General features: G+C 38.4%; 1 protein-coding gene across 1 annotated transcript in view; it reads right to left on the reverse strand.

Moving 5' to 3' along the window:
* Positions 1 to 4,754: 4,754 nt before the first annotated feature.
* Positions 4,755 to 17,817, reverse strand: part of LOC126203688 (protein HGH1 homolog) — a 71,428-nt gene continuing 58,365 nt past the window's right edge. The window contains exon 7 of the mRNA XM_049938057.1: positions 4,755 to 5,076. Within this exon, the coding sequence (XP_049794014.1) occupies positions 4,974 to 5,076 (103 nt within the window). The 3' untranslated portion in view covers positions 4,755 to 4,973. The remainder of the gene's footprint in view (positions 5,077 to 17,817) is intronic.

Consider the following 17,817-nt stretch of genomic DNA (forward strand, 5'->3'; position numbering starts at 1 on the left):
AAAATGATAATATTTCTTATCTATACTAAATCAAATTTTATTACCTAAAGTTGTTGTTGTTGTTGTGGTCTTCAGTCCTGAGACTGGTTTGATGCAGCTCTCCATGCTACTCTATCATGTGCAAGCTTCTTCATCTCACAGTACCTACTGCAACCTACATCCTTCTGAATCTGCTTAGTGTATTCATCTCTTGGTCTCCCTCTACGATTTTTACCCTCCACACTGCCCTCCAATGCTAAATTTGTGATCCCTTGATGCCTCAAAACATGTCCTACCAACCGATCCCTTCTTCTAGTCAAGTTGTGCCACAAACTTCTCTTCTCCCCAATCCTATTCAATACCTCCTCATTAGTTACGTGATCTACCCACCTTATCTTCAGCATTCTTCTGTAGCACCACATTTCAAAAGCTTCTATTCTCTTCTTGTCCAAACTGGTTATCGTCCATGTTTCACTTCCATACATGGCTACACTCCATACAAATACTTTCAGAAACGACTTCCTGACACTTAAATCTATACTCGATGTTAACAAATTTCTCTTCTTCAGAAACGATTTCCTTGCCATTGCCAGTCTACATTTTATATCCTCTCTACTTCGACCATCATCAGTTATTTTACTCCCTAAATAGCAAAACTCCTTTACTACTTTAAGTGTCTCATTTCCTACTCTAATCCCCTCAGCATCACCCGATTTAATTTGACTACATTCCATTATCCACGTTTTGCTTTTGTTGACGTTCATCTTATATCCTCCTTTCAAGACACTGTCCATTCCGTTCAAGTGCTCTTCCAAGTCCTTTGCTTTCTCTGACAGAATTACAATGTCATCGGCGAACCTCAAAGTTTTTACTTCTTCTCCATGAATTTTAATACCTTCTCCGAATTTTGCTTTTGTTTCCTTTACTGCTTGCTCAATATACAGATTGAATAACATCGGGGAGAGGCTACAACCCTGTCTCACTCCTTTCCCAACCACTGCTTCCCTTTCATGCCCCTCGACTCTTATAACTGCCATCTGGTTTCTGTACAAATTGTAAATAGCCTTTCGCTCCCTGTATTTTACCCCTGCCACCTTCAGAATTTGAAAGAGAGTATTCCAGTTAACGTTGTCAAAAGCTTTCTCTAAGTCTACAAATGCTAGAAACGTAGGTTTGCCTTTCCTTAATCTTTCTTCTAAGATAAGTCGTAAGGTTAGTATTGCCTGACGTGTTCCAGTGTTTCTACGGAATCCAAACTGATCTTCCCCAAGGTCCGCTTCTACCAGTTTTTCCATTCGTCTGTAAAGAATTCGCGTTAGTATTTTGCAGCTGTGACTTATTAAACTGATAGTTCGGTAATTTTCACATCTGTCAACACCTGCTTTCTTTGGTATTGGAATTATTATATTCTTCTTGAAGTCTGAGGGAATTTCGCCTGTCTCATACATCTTGTTCACTAGATGGTAGAGTTTTGTCAGGACTGGCTCTCCCAACGCTGTCAGTAGTTTTAATGGAATGTTGTCTACTCCCGGGGCCTTGTTTCGACTCAGGTCTTTCAGTGCTCTGTCAAACTCTTCACGCAGTATCTTATCTCCCATTTCATCTTCATCTACATCCTCTTCCATTTCCATAATATTGTCCTCAAGTACATCGCCCTTGTATAAACCCTCTATATACTCCTTCCACCTTTCTGCCTTCCCTTCTTTGCTTAGAACTGGGTTGCCATCTGAACTCTTGATATTCATACAAGTGGTTTTCTTCTCTCCAAAGGTCTCTTTAATTTTCCTGTAGGCAGTATCTATCTTACCCCTAGTGAGACAAGCCTCTACATCCTTACATTTGTCCTCTAGCCATCCCTGCTTAGCCATTTTGCACTTTCTGTCGATCTCATTTTTGAGACGTTTGTATTCCCTTTTGCCTGCTTCATTTACTGCATTTTTATATTTTCTCCTTTCATCAATTAAATTCAATATTTCTTCTGTTGCCCAAGGATTTCTATTAGCTCTCATCTTTTTACCTACTTGATCCTCTGCTGCCTTCACTACTTCATCCCTCAGAGCTACCCATTCTTCTTCTACTGTATTTCTTTCCCCCATTCCTGTCAATTGTTCCCTTATGCTCTCCCTGAAACTCTCTACAACCTCTGGTTCTTTCAGTTTATCCAGGTCCCATCTCCTTAAATTCCCACCTTTTTGCAGTTTCTTCAGTTTCAATCTGCAGTTCATAACCAATAGATTGTGGTCAGAAACCACATCTGCCCCTGGAAATGTCTTACTATTTAAAACCTGGTTCCTAAATCTCTGTCTTACCATTATATAATCTATCTGATACCTATTAGTATCTCCAGGATTCTTCCAGGTATACAACCTTCTTTTATGATTCTTGAACCAAGTGTTAGCTATGATTAAGTTATGCTCTGTGCAAAATTCTACAAGGCGGCTTCCTCTTTCATTTCTTAGCCCCAATCCATATTCACCTACTATGTTTCCTTCTCTCCCTTTTCCTACTGACGAATTCCAGTCACCCATGACTGTTAAATTTTCGTCTCCCTTAACTACCTGAATAATTTCTTTTATCTCGTCATACATTTCATCAATTTCTTCATCATCTGCAGAGCTAGTTGGCATATAAACTTGTACTACTGTAGTAGGCATGGGCTTTGTGTCTATCTTGGCCACAATAATGCGTTCACTATGATGTTTGTAGTAGCTAACCCGCACTCCTATTTTTTTATTCATTATTAAACCTACTCCTGCATTACCCCTATTTGATTTTGTATTTAAAGTAAACAGTCAATATTTTCGATGCTAAGCAAAGCAAAACATACAACCAAAAGATGAAAGGTGGACCACAAATAAATTTAGGTACATGCTGACTTCACCCTCTACATAGGGGTGGGGGGTGGGGTGGGGGGGGGGGGAGAAAGAGAGAGAGAGAGAGAGAGAGAGAGAGAGAGAGAGAGAGAGAGAGAGAGAGAGAATGCTTGCTGCAGTCGAGTACTTGCATTTCATCAAATATCAGATTTCTGATTTGTAAAATTCAACAGGCTTAATGACAGATATTCCATAGCCAATATGGAAACTGACAGTCCGAGCCCCAGTGATATAAATTGAAAAATTGTAAGTTCGAGTTTGTGAAAGATTGAATGTGAAAATACATGCTACAAAATTATAAATTCAATAATATGGGAAATTACTAACCTGTTTTGGTGCCCCATAGATACTGTAGATTTTCTTCAAGATTACCATGTGTTTATTAAAATACAGAAAATAGAAAGTCAAGGTTGGAATATCAAAAGTATTATTAAAAAGCTAGACTGCTACTCGTAATGATGATATGTTGAGTTGCATACATGCGCAACGAAAAGGCTGTTACAGATTTGAACTTTCACACAAAGCCTTCTTCAGAACGGAAAGCACACACATATTCACACAAGCCGCTCCAGCCAGAATGGCTGGAGATGGCGATCGTGTGTGTGTGTGTGTGTGTGTGTGTGTGTGTGTGTGTGTGTGTGTGTGTGTGTGTTTTTTGAACATGTAACAGTCTTTTTGTTGTGCCTGTCTGCAATTCAATGTGTCATCTTAACAGCAAGTAACAATATATTCTTGTCACAATATTGTTTATTAAAGTATCATACATGATGATACAGTTGAATTTAATTTTCACTTCATTCCATTTTATTGTTCTTGAATGCTTTGATCAGCTTAGTTAACTGTACTGAAGTGTACAAATCCCACAATACAGGTTATCTACCCACACAGGCTCCGAGGATCCTAACAAAATTTAACAGGGGGCTGTTCGTAGTTAATGCTTGTCTGTGTATACTGACTGTACTCATTGTGACATGGTAATTGTACTCATTGACTGTTAGCTGACTGACACAAAAGTTCATGTATTGAACATTCATGTCCTGAGTGAGTGAAGAAACTGATTGACTGTGATTGTACTAACTGTACCAACTCAGTACTCACAACAGACTGACTGTGACTTTGTGCATGACACATATTTAAAGCCAGTGGAACTATTCCACCTTGATATGTTTCAGGTGATAGTTATTTTGACAGAATTAAATGAAATTTTTGTAAATATCCACATTTAAAATTCTAGAGCAGTGAGAAATCAATCCAAAGATTAAGATGACGTATCTGATTTCATAATGAAAAATGTATAAATAGTTGGCACTATCACAGACCTGTTGTTTAAAAGAAAGTGTTTTTGCTGAAAAATTCACACTAATATTTCATGTCATTTTTCTTGCTGATGATAAACAGAGGTACCAAAAATTCTAATCTTCCACAAATGATGATCTTCGTGAAAGGATATTCATATCACAAGAGTACCTGTGCATTCAACCCCCCCCCCTTCCCCCCCCCCTCTCTCTCTCTCTCTCTCTCTCTCTAAACTCATCTCTTATTCATAGCCCATTACCAACACCTAACACTATTAAAAGCCTGACATAAGATGGGTATGACTGTGTGCAATAGATGTTAACAAAATAAGGTGACATCCATCTTCTCAGAATTATAGTTCTACGCTCTTTGCTGCTTATTTGTCATCATGGGAGTCTCTTCATTAATCTATATGAAACATAAATCATAAACTCAGATAAATATACAGAAAATCACTTTTTTATGGTTATCAACAAATGAAGCCTATAAAATCAACACATTGCAAGCACTATACCTCCAGCAATGTCTATAACACCCTCTACCAAATACCTGATATTTCAATAAATAGCAGAAACGGTGACAAAATGAGTACAATAAGTTCCAAAAAATAAACAAACAGACTTTATTAAAATATGTAAATAAATTTTATTGTATCACAATTTCACAACTCAATACAAAATAAAATTTGTTTAAAACTGTTCTTTCATGATGAATAAGTAGTGTTGTTGCTACAGCACATCTCACTGCAGAGTGCACTATAGTGCACATAAAACCCAATCACATCAGAGGACTGAAGCAAAGTCCAACACATTTCATCAAGTGAAATCAATCTTTAATAAAATCTTCATCCATCTTCTGAAACTTTTCACTCAGGTCTGGTGGAACCTCAACATTTTTCAAGTTGTCTTCTCCAATTTCATCTTCAGTCCTAGAATGAAGAATTCACAACATGAATGTTATTCATGTTAATCAACATCTAAGAACATAAAATATGCACATTGATATACTTGACTTTGAAGAGAATTATAGTTATGAAGTTAATTGAACATTCTACGCTACAGGGTGGTGCAATTAAAAGGATCCCACCTCCCCTTTGAATGTGAATGCAATATTCTGATTTCTGAAATAGAGTAAATAGCTACAACAGAGGACAGTTTGGCTGGCTCTGAGCACTATGGGACTCAACTGCTGTGGTCATCAGTCCCCTAGAACTTAGAACTACTTAAACCTAACTAACCTAAGGACATCACACACATCCATGCCCGAGGCAGGATTCGAACCTGCGACCGTAGCAGTCGCACGGTTCCGGACTGCGCGCCTAGAACCGCGAGACCACCGCAGCCGGCTAGAGGACAGTTTAATGTAATAATTGATTATTAGCATTCTTCTGTCAGCATTTCAGTTTATTTCATCAATGAAGGCAGACATTTCTCTTTGTGGTCTCCAAAGTGACACTCTCAAGAGAATAGAGAATTGAAAATGTGGAACCAAATGGGAAAACAAATTCAGTTAAGGAAACTGACAAAATTTTCGAGGTCAAACACACAGATAGGGGACTACCAGCAAAGCAAGCAATACAGAGCCTGTATAAAAACTGGAGCATCTATGGGTCTGTGCAAAATGTAAAGTGACAAAGAATTCCTTCACAGAAAATATTGCAGACATTCACAGAAGGATTACTTAGAGCCCAAAGAAGTCTACACGTAAACTGTCCCGACAGGTGCATGTAACTAGAAGGAGTTTCCAATAGATATTGAAAAGTCTTAATTTGAATCCATATCGTGTCACAGTTCTTTAGTAGTTGCAGGAGGACAGTCAGAAACATGTAGATTACTGTGTATCGCGTTTTAATATCATCAATGATGTCTGTTAGACCTTTCCATTACATCATCATGAGTGACAAAGAATGGTTTCATCTTTCCAGTCTCGAATTCACAGAACCCGAGGTACTAGGCAATGGAGAATCCTACCACTGTGTGTCAGCAATCACTCCATGATGAAAAAAATCAGTGTTTGGTATGATGTAACAAATATGTGCATCATTTGGACTGATATTTTCTGAGTCTACCCTCAACACGATTGCATGTATGGAAATTTTCGATACTTTTGTGCTCAGCTTATTGAATATGAAAGACAATACTGCTTCTTCCGGCAACACGCCTGCATCTAATGTAACCATGGAACAAGTCCACAATGTCTTCACTGGGGAACAAACTGTCAGCAAACATTTATGGCCATCACATTCACTGGATCTAACAATGTGATTTCTTCCTGTGGGGACACTTGAAGAGCAATGTCTATGAAACAAATCCACACACAATACAGAAAATGAAAGACAACATCAAACGTGAAGTTACCGCCAACAATACCCAAACTTGACATCAAGTTTATCTGAATATGCTTAGTTGTGCACAGTTGTGTATTAATGTCGCAGGGGGACACTAATTTTTCATTATAAATAAATGATAAGTCCATTTCAACTTTTCATTTCTGTAATTTCACTGCATTTAATTTATACTTACACAAGCTACCTCTACCTGCCCCCCCCCCCCCCAAATTACTTCTTTGTATCCACTCAGTGCCATCAGAGATACATAACTGTGCTCAGGATACAAATAATGCAGTTATTCATCACAAGAAATCGCATTTATGTTTTGGAAAAGTTACATTTATCTTATGTTGGCTTGTGATATGATGAAAAAATGCAATTATCTGTCATATTCTGCACTGGCATAAAGTGCACAGAAAACAAACCATGAAAACTCAACACTAGATTCTGTTGTTTTATATGTTATTAAGATACACTCTTATTCTTCACTTATCAATGGTGGTCATCTTGAATAGAACACAGAACCTAGGCCTTAATAGGTGGCAACACTAAGCACTCGATCATGGAGGCTTGAAGGATACATTATACATTGGAAGTAAATTAAATCCCTCTGTCCTCTTTTAACACAATGATTCAGGACTTAATGCAACAGTTTCCATCATCTCATATGAAGCACACAACTTAATACTAGATTAAGCTTTATATCTTAAAAACTAACTGTACATCTTAAATAACATATGAACTTCAATATTATTAATAGCAGCATTTTGATATTTTTATAACAAGTGCTACTGTTAAAGAATTCTCTGTTCTTTACACATAGGATAACAACACATTTGTGAGGGTACGAGATTTATGTGATTTTATAAGTAAAAATTCTGATGGAGGTAGTGGTCTGGTGGGAAAATCACGTACTGTAGCAACATATAAATGAAAAAGTGTGACAAGTTTTGAGTTAGTGAGAAAAGGAGCTTGAGGATTAAAGTTATGCCTAGTTGGAATCATACTTTCTTTAGATTATTTTTTCTTGTGCTGTTGTTGTCATTGTCGTTTGCCTGTTTGAGATATTCCTTTTGGGCTTTTGTGCAGCACTGAGTTTAGTCAAGCTGCACCTGACGTCACCCACAATTGAAGCAAACAGACGTCTGCCCCGTACATTGCTCCAAGGAATACTGATGAGACATACGTCTGAAGGACGAGAATGTCAACAGCATTAAGGCTTTTTTGTATGTTCATGTTAAGAGCTTGTCTGTAACAAGCAATGAGTGTGAGTTGTTGAATAAACAGTGAAGATTATTGTCCATAAGTTGTTGCATTAAAGTTACTAATAATTACTGTAATGAGTAATTAAGGAGAATCTGTCTGAGTCCATCAACTTTTACTGCATCAGAAGAGTTTGACAGACATGGATCTCACAGCATGTACAACAGAATACATGAATAAGGGAGTAGTTATGTTTTAAGATGCATAAGATGCACTGCTGCACATTTTCCTTCATGGTAAAAACGAGTAAATGATGTTTAGTAACAGACAAATGTTTTGTATTCTGAAATTTCGTCATATTTTAATAAAGTAACCAAAAGAAAGTTTAGGTGATGTCAAACAATAATTTCAGTAGAAGAGTCTCCTTATTACTCTCACACTAAAATGACTGGAAATATTATAGCATGAAAGATTTTGCAAATACCATGGACATTTAAGAAATTGTTTTTTATGTGTAACAAGTCAAACAAAAGTAAAGTTCCCACTGGATGACAAATTACAATAACATAACAGTGAGGTTAGAAAGTTCATGCATAACAGCTAAACATTTTCCTTAATATGTTTTACTTCACTCTGGACATCATTATTATTTCTTTGGTGTCACTGGTTTTTGGGACTTTAGTTGTGGTCTACAGCATATTTTCTGCCTAATGCTTTGTCTCCTGCTGCAGGAGACACCTGCAGAGGCTGCAGGAACAGTGGATCAGGTTCAACAACATTTATTCCTTCAATATGCTACCAAAACCAACTAAACCAATATTAACACCCAACTCAAAGAACTTGTGAGCAACTTTTGTCTGGTAAATGCATATGAATCAACAGATTGCATTATCCGCTGGGACAATTCATAAAGAAGAGATTGCCTTTAAAAGAAAATAATTAGGACTTAAATTGGACAAGGTTTTGGCTTTAAAATTAAATAAAAACAACAGTTCTAAATCAAGTGTTGAATAAGCTCCAGCACCCACTTTGCTCTCGCACAGCAAACTTTGAGTGTTCCATTTCCAAGAATTGAAAGGCTATAAACAAATTTTCAGCTCTTTGAACTATCTGTAGCAGCAAAGTGCTTCAAGTATTCACTTTTTGTCAAGTAAATGTTAGAGAACCTACCTAACTGTTTGTTCATACAGTCCCTTAGGATGCCTCCCACAGCAGGACACAAAATATTAGACATAAAAATATGCCTTACATCATAGTTAAAATCACACACATTAGATGTCCCCAAGGCAGTAAACACTTACCATGAACACCAGCATTACACGAACATTGTGTTCCTACAAATACAAGCAAATTCGCCAAAATTTATTGCATAAGGATGACTGAAATATTTAGAAAAATGAAACAGAAAGAGAATAAACAAAAGGGAAGTTACACATAAATGTCCCATTTTCACTGAATTAATCAGGGGCAAAGCAGTCGGCCAAGATAAAAAGGGAAAATGTACAGGCTTTTCCATCTTATCAAAGGCCCCTTTCTGAAATTTACCTAAAGCTATTTTGTAGAAACCCTTCTTTAAAACACCCAGTATCATAATCAAATTCAGTTCAAACATCAAATTAAATCACAAGAATTAGTAAAACTGACTTCTCAAAATACAGGAAGGGTGAAAAATAAAAACATACATAGTTTCAGATGCCTGAAGAATAATGAATAAGGACTGATGCAAAAGATCAAAAGATAATAGCTGCAAGTAAAACACATATTTTTTGTTGTATTTATAACATTATTATTATTATTTTCAATTATTCCCATTTAAGAGAGCGTTTGAACTTGAATTCCTTTATGATTATTGTTTATGTTTTTTCTGAGCCAAAATTTTCTTCATGTGTTCACTGTGTTGTTTCTTTCGCTCCGCTGTCCATTTGCATCCTGGTCTCTTCTGTGTTGTGGTGTCAAATTTATGTTTTTTCATGATGTTCCTGAATTCAGTTCTATTTTCTGCATCGTTTACTGTTATGTGTGCTTGTCTGAGGTCCTCTTCAACTTCTTTTATCCATTTTGTTTTTCCCCAGCCTGAGTTGATGACTTTAAGAATTCGCTTTGAAATTCTGTTTTCATTCATCCTGTGGATATGTCCGTAGAACTGCATTCTTCTTTTCCTTATTGTATCCGTAATCTTGTCTGTGTATTTATATAATTCTGATGTTGGTCTCTTCTTCCAGATTCCTTGCTCTTGTATTGGGCCAAAAATTTTCCTGAGAATTTTCCTTTCTTGTTTCTCTATTTCTTTGATTTTTGTTTGCCCACCTATGTTGTTTCAGATGCATACAGTGCCTCCAGAAGTACGACAGTGTTGTAGTGCCTCAATTTTGCGTTAATGGATATGGACTTTTTGTTATAATAGTTCCACGTGAGTTTATATGCTTTCTGTAGTTTTTTTATTCTTTCCTCATTGGCCTTTAGGTTGATCCCTGATGGCTGGATGATTTCTCCCAGGTACTTAAAATTCATAACATTAATATTAATGTGCATATTTTGTACCTAGAATGTGTAGAATTACCTACTGTGTGCCACATGCACACCGGTGTTATAGGTGGATTTCACCTGTTGGTTTTTGGTACAATGCTGGTTAGCAGTTGTGATCTGTCATGCATCTGAGTAATGATGTCACATTATATCTAGGAATCCATTTCCGACCAAAACTAGTTGTTTAATTAATTGATAACACAGCTGTGTGCTAAACCATGCTTTTCCAAAAATGAAAAATAAACTTTTGATTTTTAAAAAATGTTGATAAGCTGCAGGGTCAAACTGGCCAGTTTTGGTCACCAAGAAGTGAAATGAAACAGTCTGCAATCTTTCATGTAAGAGTGATGATTTTGACAGCAGTGTGGCAGGCTCTACCATCTTGGTGAAGCTGTAAATTTGTAACTGCCATGTTGACCTACTGTGGTCACAAAACAGAGAAATGAGAGAAACAAATAAGTATCATTCACTTTGAGAAGATGTGCTCACTCATTGCCCTCGATAATCACGGGCCTGTAATGCAACTACATCACAACATCTCTCACTGTGGGTGCATGTGTATTACGTGAATGACTACACTTTTCTTTTTGTGAAATGCAGCAGATCTTGCTAATATGTAGCAGCCATTGGCATAATAATGTACGAGTATGATGGTTATAATATTGAACCTAAGTAATTTTTTCCAAGTAGTATTGGTTTAGATGCCTGTACATTAATAATAACAGCAATTCAGTATCTTATTTTTATTGTACTTATAATTAAAAATCTGCATGGAGGGGCACAGAGATCAATACTTTCCACATATGTTGCATACTGGCAAATCATACCAATGAATAATGATCTAGCTTGGTGATATTTGGCATGATCTATAAACTATTCAATAAGTAATAGAAGCCACATACCTCATCACTATCATTAACATACGTATAAAAGAACAATATTCAAATCAATTCAAAATCACAGCATACATCTCGTTCCTCCTACCTATAGTAACTTCTACGAAAAATTTTATGAAACTGATTTTAGTTATGCTTTTAAAGATTAACAAATTAATTAGCTCACAAGGAGTGAATCTGACATTTTTATATCTTCTAATGTTAACTATAAATATGGCAGTAAGTCAGTACAGCAAAGCCTGTAATTTTACTTGAATTTTATTTTACTTCATTACAGAATGAAATAATAAGCAACCAGCTACATAAAAGAAATTTAATTTCTAGACCAGTTTCAGGCAGTTAGTGCCTTCTTCAGAGGGCTGTACAGGAAAATACAACATAAATTAGTAGAAGTCAGATAAGAATATTACAATTACGGACACAAAGTTTAAAACATATTTTTAAAAATTAAAAGAGAAAAAATGGTACATACTTATGCCTATCGCATTATTTGGAAGTGTCAATAATGAAGTGCATACAACACAACCCGTGCCTCTAAAAGACATATGCAGGAGCAATAAGTAATTATTTTATTTTATTCTTACGCAAATTTTAAATTTTGTTAGAGGCCATAATTGCTTAATGTATTACATAGGTCACATTGAGGGCACCACACAGCCAATCGATATTGTTCTCTACAAAGCCTACCTTCATTACACAGTAGTCTTTAATGAACACTGACGAGAGCCTCAACACAGGTGTAGTCCCACTAGAGCATGTACAACTTCTCCAAAATGCTGGTATAGAATTTAATGTACAAGTGATACAGGTTATGCCATGAGTTGTGATTTTCATACACTATGTTCTACCAAGGTAGGAAGTAACCTCAGCAGACAAAGTGTGTACCATGCTTGTGCAGCAGAATTACAGGGTCTCAGTCAGAAGCGCCAATTTGTTACCACTCGGTATAAGGTCTTATGCTGATATAATGGCCAAGGATGCTGTCATTGGATTGGTCCCCAACAATTGGTCCACAAAGAAATTGTGGCAGTGCAGTACTCACATAAGCTACAATCCACACAAACACATTCGTGGTGGGCTGATCCCCACAATGCTCCGTCCGCTTGTGCTGCAGCTTGGGTTTCCAACCTAAGAATGCCAATGTCTTCAGTCCTGGGTCTGATATCCATCTAGCAGCATTCAACAAGTTATTTATTAATATGTTTATCAACAGGAAGTCACTTCAGTTGCAAGTGACATTGGCACTGTGGCTTCTCTCATTAATTCTCACACATATCTGCAGCTTGGTGTACCATTACTGTCATCCACTACACACTGTCTTGCAAGTTACAACAGGCAACAAATCTCCATAGTGGACCAATTTAAGGCGGACATGATGTACAAGAATTTGGTCTGTCCATTAACCTGCTACAAGAGAACATGTGGGTGACTTGGATGCTTTCACAGCCTTTGGATTTACAGTCTCTGAACTGGTCCATCAGGTTTCCAAGCAAATGCTGTACCAAGAACTTTATGAACATTGCAACAGATTTCCAGATATTTTTTGCCTGGGCTCAGCACAACTAAGGATTTTACTGCTTATATCACCTTTAAACCCCCTTAGCAGCCTTGTTTCTTCAGGCATGGCCTATGCTGCTAGCGCTTCAGAAACAAGTCAAGTAAGAACTATAGGCATGCTGATGGTTTTGGATGTGACTGACTCATTGAGCCAATTAGCTATGCTGCTAGTGATCATCAAGAGACCATCCAGTAAGCTCTGTAAATGCAATACAACGATTTTATAGTGACAATGCACAGGCAGTGATCAATATTTACCCCATCCCAAATCAAGATGAATTGGTGGTGAAATTGGTGGGGTGGGGGATAAGTATTTATCACAAGTGGATCTTCCATAGACATATCTGCAGTTTCCACTTGATGGCACACTCAGAAGTCCCTAGGAGTCATCACACTCTATGGATTATACAAATACAAACAGCTGGTTTATGGCACAGGGAGGGCTCCTACACTTTTTCACCGTTTCTTGGAGCACCTCGTGAATGTATTACTTGTGTATCAACTGTCTGAACGATACTGTGGTCAGTGGTCCCTCCACAGAGGACATCTTCAGAACCTTCAGCTTTTTTTTCAGACTCTCAGGGTAGGGGTCTTAACTGAGTCTGAATAAATCACAATTCTTTCATCCCTCTGTTGATTATCTTGGACATGTCATTTTCTGTCAGGGGATTCAGTAAATGCACAGTCACATTGCTGCCACTGATGCTCCTACACAGTCCAAAAACCTGAAATGACTCCTAGCTTTTCTGGGCAAAGGGCTTATTATCATAAATTCATTCCATGAGGTACTACCATTGTGTATTGCATATCCTCTAAATCGGTACCATATTTTATGGACTATAAGATGCACTTTTTTCTTCAAAAACTTGCCTCTAAAATTCAGGTGCACCTTATACTCAAAATTAATATAAAAATGTACAGTGTTTGATTTAAAACTCCTGCCAGGCTTAAAAATGGCCATATATTTGATGCTGCAGGAAACATATCTCTATCTGGCAATATGGGGATTCATAAGCTTGTTAAGAAGGTGTCCTTCCCGTTCCACCATCACAAGCCCAGAACACTGTTCATATGATGACTTTCGAGTATTTTACAGGTCAGTTCAGGTTATAAACCAAGATTTTTTTTTTAATCTGGCTTTGCGATCTAATAACAAAAATGGAAAAATGGTAGTTTTTTTAAAAAACAGTTTAAAAATTAAGATGTGTCTTATAGTCCATAAAATACAGTACTGAAAAAGTGTATGTTGTTTGTCTGACCAACTGCATGTGACACAGCATTCATAATGTTTAAAGATAGTCTTTGTTCATCCCCTTGCCTACCCACATTTCAGCCAGGTAAGCAGCTTGCCTTGGCTCTGATGCATCACATTTTGAGCTCGGAACTGTTCTAGTTCCTTGAAATTCTGAGAGTTCAGAGTAGCAAATAGCATTCGACTCCTAGATACTAAATGTGGTGCAGAAGAATAATTCACAACTGAAAATGAGGCCCTTGCCATCATTTACATGGTCCATAATTTTTTTAAATACATTGTGAAGTTTCACTTCATCACGGACCACAAGCCACCTGCCTCCCTCTTTAGCCCCTCTGCACATCTACCACACGAGATGGCCCACAGACTGTGACAGTAGGCTCTGTCCCTCAGCCATTACAATTATGAATTCACTTCCATCCAACAGCTCAGCATCCAACGCGGATGCCCCCTCGCATCAGTCATTGGGTTCCGAGATCTACTTCGAGCAGGAGGAAACTGTTTTTTCTCAATGAAGAAGCTCAGCAGTCAGTGGATGGCTTCCCTATTATGAGCTCATATGTACCTGATGTCATCAGTGGGGATCAAGTTCTATGCCAGGTGCCTCAGAGTATCTGGCAGGGATGGACAGCACAACTAGCAGCCTGAGCATTGGACCCTATCCAAAATTATTTTATGCTGCACCAAAGATTGAAGGCATGATATTGTTGATGACAGAGCATGCTATGCCTTGGGTGGTCAATCCTGTATTCCTCTGGTGTCACATGCTTCAGCAGTTGCATCACACCCACAGGGGGTGTCACAGACAAAGATAATAGCTCTTCATTACGTCTATGGTCATGTGACCAGTGGGAAATCGAACCCAAGTGTACATTATATTGTCAAAAATTGATTGTTTTTGTTGTTATATTAGCCCATGTGGCCATCGTTCCTTGTTATGTAACACTCTTGCCAGTCTTTGTTGTCATCTGTCTTGTTCAGACTGTCATCTGTTTTCTACCTTATGTCTAATCTGTTCATTTATTTATCTGTATCACCAAGATTAATCAACACTTTGCCCCTACATCTTTTTTGGTACTGATTTCCGTGTATGTACATAGGGCCATTTTTATTTACAAATTCCATTGTTACTTATGAATTTACCTATAACAATTTACCTATAACAATTTACAGTTCACTACACTGTCGGGTCTTCTCCCAATCGTCTTTCAGAGATTTATTTGGAAATTTGACAGATATTTTCTTTCCCTTTACCAAACCTTTCTGATCAACTTTTACTGCCATCTCTCACATTACTTTAATTGCCAAGCTAAGTAACTTACATTTTCTCTTCTGACTTTCTTTTCTGTTCACCCTGTTTTTAAAATTATGTCTCCTTTCCATGACTTTCCCCAACCATTTTTTTTTTCTTTTGCAATAATTTTTTGCATCACATAGACAACTTTTCTGGGGAAAAATTCTCACCCACTCATTATCTCTTGATAACCATTGTATGTTCTCATGATTTACGTGCAAATTTTTCGGAATCTTTCCCTTGCTTTTCTTCCATTTTTCTATCTGCTTATCTTTTTTGCCACTCCCACAATTTCTAAGATTCCAAACTATCCTCTCTTGCCATCAATCCTAGGTCTCACGTTCTGTTTCTTGAAACCTGCTTGTCCCTTGGAGATACCCAAAAGGCCTCACACTGAAAGTCCCTATTCCTGGATGTAATCCTATTCTGCACCAGGCTCTTCTGCAGTTTCAAATACAGCAATCTCTTCCCCTTAAAGGGCTAATCTGTGACCTATATGCCTTATCGGCCAATTTCCACTCCACCAGACTCCTCTCCTCCTACAAAATGCTGCAGTTCTCCAGCCCCTCATGTTTCTTTAGATTGCATCATCCACCAAGCCAATTTTCAAACTGCAACAACATGCCAGACTTCACCTCAAAAAGTTATCCCACCTTCTCCTAAACTACCTGAACAGTGCTTTCCCTTCCTATCCCTCAGCAGCTCCCTAAACAGCCACACCATCAACCACCATTCCTCTCCTACAAACTGGGCTTGGCCAACCTCCTTAACGTCCCGCAGCCTTCACCACTGCCTCCCAGACCAATGATAACTCATAATCACAAGAACCAGTCACAACAGTACAGTTCCCCTCAACTTCTCGTCTATAACAATCTCCCCTCCTTAATTATCCAAGTATCTCACTTTCAGCTCTAAACCTGCATTTTGATCGTGCTGGTTTGGTGAGAGCTGTACTTTCCTTCACACATAATGTCAACTGGAAATATCACTCTGCAACCCAATCCCAAAACCTTTCCAACAGCAAACCCAACATTGAATTCTGCCTTGAACAGTTCTGGCCATGATCCCAACTTGATCCACACCCTCACAAGCCTTCCATGAATTTCTCACATCCAGCATTGCTTCACAACCCTTCCTAAGGACACTACAACAAGACCCTAATCTGTCCTCTGCAGAATTCCAGCCTCTACATTCCCTAAAAGCTGATGATTAGATCATTATTCTCCCACCAGACAAAAGGTGGTACTTGACTGAAAGAAGTATGTTCATGAAGGTCTACGCCAGCTGTCTGACATCTCTACATATAGCATCTGGCATCAAGATTCCATCTCTGTGATTCAAACTAACCTGCAGTCCCTCTTTAAAAACTTTGGGGCCCCTCACAAGGACTAAAACCTCAATTCACAGAACTTCTCACCCCACCCAAACCATGCACCCCCACCTTTTATCTTCTTCCTAAGATCCACAAACAAAATCATCCTGGGCATCCTATAGTTGCTGGCTTCAAAGCACCCACCAAACATATATCTGCCTTAGTTGACCAGCACCTTCAACCCATAGTGCAAAGACTTCCCTCTTATAACAAAAATGTCGACCATTTCCTAGATCATCTCAAATCCGTGCCCATCCCACTCCCGCCACCACTGATGCCACATCCCTCTATACCAACACCCCCACGTACATGGTCAGTCCGCTGCTGACCATTTGAACATTGCCTCAGTCAGCACCCACCTGATTCCAAACCTATGACATCTTTCCTATTACTAACAACTGCTTCACCTTTGGGGAAGGGGGGCAGGAGGGGGGGGGGGGTGCAGACATGTGAACAGATCAGAGGTACATCCATGGGAACCAGAATGGCTCCTTCCTATACCTTTTCATGGGTCACTTGGAGGGAGCTTTCCTGGGATCGATCAGTCTTCAGCCCCTTGTTTGGCTTAGATATATTGATGACAGATGAAATACAGTTATATGCCGACACACACCAAACGGGCAGATTCTTTGAGTCCCTGAAAACTATCTTTGGTCCAAGAGTTGGGAAGATAGCACCAGTCTATAACGAAGATAAAAGTTGTCGGCTGACACAACAGCGTGACATCCTGCCTCGGTGGGCGGAACATTTTAATGACGTTCTTAATCCCGACCATCAGACAACCGATATTCCATACATAGAAGCACTTGAAGACCTGCCAGTTGAGGAACAACTTGCGGATGCCCCTTCCTACGATGAATTCATTTCAGCACCGGCTAAGCTGAAAAATGACAAAACAGCAGGATTAGATAACTTGCCATCAGAGCTATATAAATATGGGGGGCCAAACATCAAGAAACCATTGTTTGCTCTGATCTTAAGGATTTGGGAGTATGAAATGATTCCACAAGACTGGAAAGATGCTTGTATTTCCAAGATCTATAAAGGCAAGGGTGACATATCAGACTGCAGCTCCCACAGGGGCATTTCTCTTCTCTCAGCAGCGGGAAAAGTCCTTGTCCACATAATTAACACCCGGTTAACACACTTTGCAGAAAAACTGCTACCAGAGACCCAGTGTGGCTTTCGCCCAAACAGAGGCACAGTGGATGCCATATTTGTTGTCAAACAAATGCAAGAG

Source organism: Schistocerca nitens, chromosome 9, assembly GCF_023898315.1.
Source record: "Schistocerca nitens isolate TAMUIC-IGC-003100 chromosome 9, iqSchNite1.1, whole genome shotgun sequence".
NCBI lineage: Eukaryota > Metazoa > Arthropoda > Insecta > Orthoptera > Acrididae > Schistocerca > Schistocerca nitens.